The sequence below is a fragment of the Epinephelus moara genome, chromosome 17 (genome assembly GCF_006386435.1).
Source record: "Epinephelus moara isolate mb chromosome 17, YSFRI_EMoa_1.0, whole genome shotgun sequence".
In the NCBI taxonomy this organism is placed as follows: Eukaryota; Metazoa; Chordata; class Actinopteri; order Perciformes; family Serranidae; genus Epinephelus; species Epinephelus moara.
The window spans coordinates 32,582,926-32,590,821 of NC_065522.1; the positions used below are offsets into that span (position 1 = coordinate 32,582,926).

At 40.6% G+C, this 7,896-nt stretch overlaps 1 protein-coding gene across 1 annotated transcript in view; it reads left to right on the plus strand.

The window, feature by feature from the left end:
* Positions 1 to 222: 222 nt before the first annotated feature.
* The window catches only part of LOC126404290 (F-box only protein 41-like), an 18,178-nt gene continuing 10,504 nt past the window's right edge, over positions 223 to 7,896 (plus strand). The window contains exons 1-5 of the mRNA XM_050067428.1: positions 223 to 381; positions 2,627 to 2,801; positions 4,073 to 4,609; positions 4,730 to 4,809; positions 7,150 to 7,222. Of these exons, the coding sequence (XP_049923385.1) occupies positions 2,649 to 2,801; positions 4,073 to 4,609; positions 4,730 to 4,809; positions 7,150 to 7,222 (843 nt within the window). The 5' untranslated portion in view covers positions 223 to 381; positions 2,627 to 2,648. The remainder of the gene's footprint in view (positions 382 to 2,626; positions 2,802 to 4,072; positions 4,610 to 4,729; positions 4,810 to 7,149; positions 7,223 to 7,896) is intronic.

A 7,896-nucleotide genomic window follows, 5' to 3' on the forward strand; every position in this document is an offset into this window, starting at 1 on the left:
TCTGATATTTGCGTTCTTCAGTTAAAGATGAAGCTCCGCCATTATCTCCACATCAGGACTGACACGTCACGCGGCTTTGACGTCACCAGCTGCCTGCCGAGGGGNACGCGGCTTTGACGTCCCAGCTGCCTGCCGAGGGGAGGGGGCGCGCGGGGCGGCGGTTGGAATACACACACACACACACACACGGAAACGTCTCCTGTCGCTGCTCCTGCACGAGACCGTCACAGTGTGAACAGCCAGGAGCTCGTGGACTGATCGATCCGCCGCTGCACGAGCATGGACTGAATTCCTGAGCGGGAAAAAGGGGGGAAACCATGGCAACGGATTTTAGGCTTAAACTGCCCGCGTGACGCACCAACAGATCTCCGCTCAGTTCAGGTAAGAGTGAAGTTATTTACCTGAGCAGCTGCTGACAGATGTGACGTGTTTACGGTGTTTACTGTGTTAACTGTCTCACAGGATGCTTCAGAAACTGTCATATAATATAATATCATTTAATATAACACAATATAATATAACATAGAATAATGTAATATAATATAACATAAAATAATGTAATATAATATAATATAACAAAATAATGTAATATATTATAATATAATATAACATAAAATAATGTAATATAATATAATATAACAAAATAATGTAATATATTATAATATAATATAAAATAATGTAATATAACATAGAATAATGTAATAACAAAATAATGTAATATATTATAACATAAAATAATAATTAATAATAATGTAATATTATATAATATGATTGAATATAATATAATGAATGTGTCTCAAGCTAAAATCAATAAATGTCTCTGCTCAAGAAGACAGTTTTTATTTTATTCTATTTTTTTTAATTTGACCAAAAACATTAAATTCTCAGGAATAATCCATCTGTTACCATTTAACTCAATTTAGTCCAGTTCACATTGAACTAACTGGATTTTGATGTTTTCAGTCAATTAAATGTTTTGTTTCTCTGAAATTACAAAACCGAGATTGCAGGAAGTGAGCGTGGAGATCTGGATCATGATAACCAAAACACCCTAACTTACATCATGGCTCACTTTACCCATTCTGACACCACAAAGGTTCGAGACTCTGGGTAAATACCTGTCGCTGCGAGTAGGAGCTAGCCACCATCGCCATCCATTAGCGATTACTGCCGGTACACCTTCCTGACCCATGGTGGTTGCTGTGGAAACACTGTGCCCACCCTCGGGTCTCTTCCAGGCCGCCCTGGTGTGTACGTGGCGTAACTTTGAGCTGCAAACCCACTTTAGCATTGCTAACTCACTGTTAGCACCTTTAGCACCACTACCCGTGCTGATGCTGCTTAGCTAGTTAACAATGCTAACAGGGTTTGCCAATCTAAATAAAGTCGCTTGCTCACCTGGGCAACCTGGGGGTAGACAGAGGGCTACCATGTTTCTATTGAAAGCTAGCTAGCAGTGCCAAATGAGTGGTGCTGCTAGCTAGCTCCCAGCCGACCCCGAGGGCGTGCAGTGCGGCGCAGCCAAGGCTAATGTTAGCTAACTAAAGGGGGCAGGAGGGTGGGCAGCAGGCGCTATGTTTTCACATGTTAACGCAGCTAGCTGTCTGTCTGTCAGCCAACCAACAGAAAATAATATAAAAGACAAAACATTACATCACCGAACATTAAAATGTCACCACTTCTAAGTGTTTAGCGCTTTCAAATGTGGCGCTAAAGCTAATGGAGTCAATGGAGCGCCGGACTAAAAGCAAAGGCCTTCTGGATTTGACATCATTGTACGTTGTTTTTTATTAATTCAAAATGAAGTGGTTAGTTAGCATTTAGTGGACGTTCAGCTACGGAAACAGTCATGATTAAAAGAAAGCGTCTGTGTGAGGCTGCACCTCCTAAACGGTTGTTTGTTGTCTTGTAGCCACGAAGGATTCCTCGCTCAAAACTGACGCCAGACAAATTCAGATTTATCTCTGCGCTCGACAGATTCACAAAATAAACCGGAGGTTAAAGGAGGTAAACGTGGAGAGAGTCCACACCCAGACGCTTCTTTCTTTCTTCCTGCTCATCCAGCCATATTTAAAATTCCTCTGCATGGGGTTGACCAGAGGACACACACACACACACACACACACACACAGTGCATCATCAGCAAGTGTGTGTTTTCATATTTATATCCCATGTTACACACACACATGCACAATCAGTGATGTGGAAGATGCATGCTTCAGTTAGCAATTAGCCTCACAGAAACACACACACACGACCTACTAATGTCACATCCAACAGGCGTGTGTGATATTCAAACATGTATCAACAGGACGCGTCATCAGAGCGACAGTGACTCACATTCACACATCTTACTGAAGCTTTGCTGTTTTTAATCTACAGATTATTTCACTCATCAAATCTTTATCTCCACAAAATCAATTATGCATCTCACACACACACACACACACACACACACACACACACTGACCCAGTTTTTCCTCAGGTTTATTCATTCTTGAGGATTGCGTGTGAGTGTGAGCTTTCATGTCTTCCTCCTGCACACACACACACACACACACACAGTATTTCCATCAGTTCCTGTCCCTGCTGCAGTGTTTCCATTGTTCCTGTTTTTATCTTCCAGGTCTGCAGCTCCCTGGTGAAGCATGTCTTCCTCCTCCTCCTCCTCGTCTTCGTCCTCCGAGCTGCCCTACTTTTGTCCTCGCTGTGGCGACGAGTTTCGTTTCTCCTCCGTACCTGAGCTCCGGGCTCACCTGGTCAGCCAGCACACCTACGAGACCCTGCTGGTGCTGTCACAGGTAATTCACACAGGGCTGACACTGTCGATTAATTTCTAATCAATGAGTTGTTGTTGTTAAAGATAAAGGTCCAGTCCCAGTTCTCCTCCTTCACCCTACGTCTAGTTTAGGAGTGACCTCAAATGGTCCGTCAGAGCGGAGCCACAGTAACAAGGTTTGAAATCTTAACCTCGGAGTTGGGACATCTCTCGTTGTGACATCAGTTGCTGATCTAATCTGACCAGATTTGGTTAACAGATGTTTAACACTTGAAAAAGCATTAGTTAGCTAAAAGTAATAATAACAGTTAGCTGAAAGTAATAAGCAGTTGAAATAGCCTTAGTTAGCTAAATGTAATGGATAATGGTTGAAACAATAAGCTAAAAGTAGCTGAAGTAGCATTCGTTAGCTAAAAGTGATAAACCATTAAAATAATTAGCTAAAAGTAACCGATAAACAGCTGAATTAGCATTAGTTAGCTAAAAGTAACAATAACGGTTAGCTGAAAGTAACTAATAAGCAGTTGAAATAGCCTTAGTTAGCTAACGTGATGGATAATTGTTGAAACAATAAGCTAAAAGTAAGTGATATAAAGCTGAAGTAGCATTCGTTAGCTAAAAGTGATAAACCGTTAAAATAATTAGCTAAAAGTAACCAATAAACAGCTTAATTAGCATTAGTTAGCTAAAAGTAACAATAACGGTTAGCTGAAAGTAACTAATAAGCAGTTGAAATAGCCTTAGTTAGCTAAAAGTAATGGACAGCTTAAGTAGCATTCGTTAGCTAAAAGCGATAAACCATTAAAGCAGTTCGCTAAAAGCAACTAATAAGCAGTTGAAATAGCCTTAGTTAGCTAAAAGTAATGGGAAATGGATGAAACAATTAGCTAAAAGTGATGAATAAACGGTGAAACAGTTAGCATAAAGTAACTTATAAACAGCTCCAAATGATTGAATTACATTTAGTTAGCTAAAAGTGATGAATAAACGGTGAAACAGCTAACACTAAGAGATAAACAGTTGAAATAGCATTAGTTAGTGGCACTTAAAACGTAGTGGCAGGGTCAAGGGGGAGGAGGAGTTTGATGTGTCTTATTATGTCTGACCAGCAGTCTTACTCTGTCCTTCACTGTGAAAAGCAAAGACAAGCATCAGACCTTCTTCTTCTTTTGGCATTTCTTTCTTGAAAACAACTGAAGGATTACCAGAATAATATCTGTTGAGTTTTAAATGAGTGGACTTAAATCTGACCACACACAGACAGGACAACATTAACTTAATCTCACATTTCAGGCTCGGGTTAGAAGCTCCAGATCCGGTGCTCTCCTTCCACTCCCCGGCCGAGCTGTATCCCAAAGACAGAGCTCTTCTCTGGGCATGCAAGCCCACAGCTTCCCCCTGCCGCTGGCCTGCCTGGATCTCGCCTCATCGGCGGCCTCCGTCCAGCTGCTCAGGGAAATGTTCAGCCCTTCAGATCGCGCTCTTCCCTCTACTGCAGGACATCCAGAGGAGCCCTCCACCGCTCTGGCCCTCCCCGGCTCTCTGGAGCCTTTTCCTGGGCAGAAACTGGGCGAGGTGGGGGTCCAGCTTGGCCTGGAGTTGGGACTGTCTGTGGGGATTGGACTGGAGGAGAGACTGGGGCTGGGGCTGGATCATAAAATCGCCCGGACGTTTGCGGAGGTGGAGGAGAGGGTGAACCGCCGCATGGGTCGACTAAAGGTGGAGCTACAGAGGAGGGAGGCGGAGCTAGAGAGGGAGAGGAGGGGCAGGGATCGGCTGAGGAGTGAGAAACAGGAAGTGGAGGAGAGGGCGGCGTACCTGTCCAGACAGGTGGGTGGAGCTGTGAAATAATACCATGGTGACAGATATGAATTCTTTTAAACATGACTTAAACACAGTGTGTGAGTTTGTCTCTGAATGTTTTAGTGGCGTTTGATTTTTATCTGTCAGGTCTCTGCTGCCGTGGAGATGATGGAGCGATTAAAGAAAGATCTGGACGGAAAAGAGAAAGAGCTGAGTGAACGACAACAGTCAGTACATCCAGAGTGTCTTTTCTTTTGTCTGTCTGTCCCTCTGAATCTGCAGGATGTCATTTTTAGTTTATCTGGTCGACATGAGAGGAAGATACTGTCAGGTGAGAAGGACAGGTGTTTACAGGTGTTCAAACAACAACAGGAAGTAGTTATGGTAGCCACGCTGCTGATTTCATGGCTCACTAACTTGGTGTGACAGTGACAGTGACAGTAAGTACCGAGGGCTTTAAAACTCTTAGCATTTGATCGCCACAGTTTGCACCAAAAATTGCACCTCTTCAAAAAGTCTTAAGTCAGTCAACTCACACACAGACACATGAAACACATGTTTTTAGAATCAAAGAATTTTTAGACCGACAGTTTCCAAGGTTATCATCATCATTATTATGTCCATCCAGAGTAAACGTCTATAAATCTGCTTAGAAATCACATAAAATGTAACTGTTTGGCTTAAAATACCTGCACAATCGCTGCTGGAAAACTGCGATGTGCCACTAAAAAAGACCCTGCTTTGGTCACACAATGGCCTCAAGAAACACCGCTGGAAATGCAGCAATGTCTTCCAAAGAACCCCACTTTGTTTGGACGATGGCCTCTTGAAACGCTGCTGGAAATTCCACTGGAACTGAAGCAACTTGTGGCTAAAAACATCCCATTTTGTTTGGACAATGGCCCCTTGGAAGTTCTGCTGGAAATGCAGCAGTGTTGTCAAAAAACACAATAGCCACTGGAAACACCGCTGGAAATACAGCTACAAATACAGCAAGTTGTCACTAGAACAACCCATTTTTGTTGGCAAAATGGCCACTGGAAATTCAACTGGAGATATAGTAAGTTGGTGCTAAAAAATACTATTTTGTTAGTCTCAAAACTCTGCTCGAAATGCAGCAATTTGTCGCTAAAACACCCTGTTTTTGTCACATAATGGCGGCTGAAAAACACCACTGAAACAGCAGCAATTTGTCCCAAAAAATGCAATGTTTTGGTTGCACAATGGCGGCTGTAAAAGCTGCTGGAAATGTAGTGATGTGTGACTCCAGAATTACTGTTTTGGTCACAAAACTGCTGAAAAAGAGTGGATGTGTTGCTAGAAAATGCCCCTTTTGGTTGCACAGTGGCCACTGGAAATGTCACTGGAAATGCAGCAATGTGTCGTTAAAAACATCAGCAGACCAACAGTGTTTTAATATAGTCTGTATCTTTAAACAATTACAGCTGAACAACAACAGAAATACACAAGTAGTCTGTGGGTTTCAATTAAACCAAGTGCCAGTTTTCTACTCAGCAGTGATTGTTGTTAACGTGACGTCACAGCGATTTGGTCAGAATCCATTAATTTGAGCGTTTCTCATTATAAAGTACCGATACAACAAAGTGCAGCTTCACCAACAGGATGAGTCCAGTTAAATTATACTCAGTAGAAACACAGCAGAATGTGTGTGAAAGGTTTTGTGCTCTCATTCTTTGTAGGTCAGTGAAACACCAACTTGTTACAGGGCTGATGGGAAATGTGGTCCTGAGCTCTATAATGACAGTAGATATTTTACATGATGATGAAAATACACAGATTATATTTCTGCTGTCATGTGTGTTATGTTCTGTCTGTGAGATGCATCACTCCTCTGGGTTTAATCAAACACTCTGATATATTATTTCATATATTATTTTGTATATTATTTCATATTATTTCGTATATTATTTCATATATTATTTCATATATTATTTCATATATTATTTTATATATTATTTCATATATTATTTCATATATTATTTTATATATTATTTCATATATTATTTTATATATTATTTCACATATTATTTTATATATTATTTCACATATTATTTTATATATTATAAATACGCAGCCTGAACACTCAGTGATCTTCTGTCTTCATTATGACCAGAGAAAAACAACATGATGCACAGACAGAGGACACGCCACGTTTAGTCTGCATCACTGCACACACACACACACACACACACACACACACACACACACACACACACACACAGCTGTGGTTTGCAGTGGTGATAGATGGAAGATGACAGCAGCCCTGAGGGTGTGTGTGTGCGTGTGTGTGTGTGTGTGTGTGTGTGTGTGTGTGTCTGTAAGGTCAGTCACTGTTTGTGTGTGGCTTCATATATCTACATATTATTATTTTAATGAGACATTAATACACATTATCATCTGGATCTAAAGCTCTGTGAACAAAAGGATATCACCTGATGATGTTATATAGCATGTGATGAATCCTATTTTATACCCCCGTCACGTTGAGGCTGTATTTCTGTTTCTGTATATGTTTATATGTGTGTATGTGTATTGTTTGTCCTCAGGGAGATGGTGGACATCGAGTGTTTTCTGAGGGAGACAGCAGAGAAGGAGGCCGAGGCCAAATCCAGACTGCAGGTGACACCAAAGATCTTCTACTGTTGCCTCCATCCAGGGGACACTTTGGTTTCTGGGGACTTTAACTGATTGTGAGAATGAGGAAACAGACTCTGGGATCTTTATAGGAGTGTGTGCTAACAGTTCAGTTTAACATCAGGTTTTACAAAGTGTCCTTCCTGCTGGAGAAACACCTTCATTGCTCTCTTTATTCATTAACGTATGTTCTGTTTTTATTTCTTTGTGTCTGTGTTTAATTTAATCCCTTTGTAAAGCTCTGGGTCAGTGTTTGTTGTTTTCACAGGGCTCCATCGGGTCATTAAAAAGTCTTTAAAGCCATTAAATTCATTAATCTAAAAATAAGGTTTTAATTATTTTTTAAAATTGCTGAGACATGTGAAGTAGGATTTTATGAATCATAATTTTTCTGACATTGCATTAAACTCCTTTAATAATTGGTAACATCAGTTTTTTCTATTTTATTTTTTAGTATTTTATTATACAGATTCAGATTCAGATTCAGAATACTTTATTAATCCCCGGGGGGAAATTGTTTTTGTTCCAATGCTCCGTGCAAAGTAGAAATAGAAATACAGCATGAATGGAAACAAGAGATAAAGATGAAGATATAAATAAAATACTAAAATAGACAATGAAATAAGTAAAATAAATATTAAAGTAGACATTAAAATAAA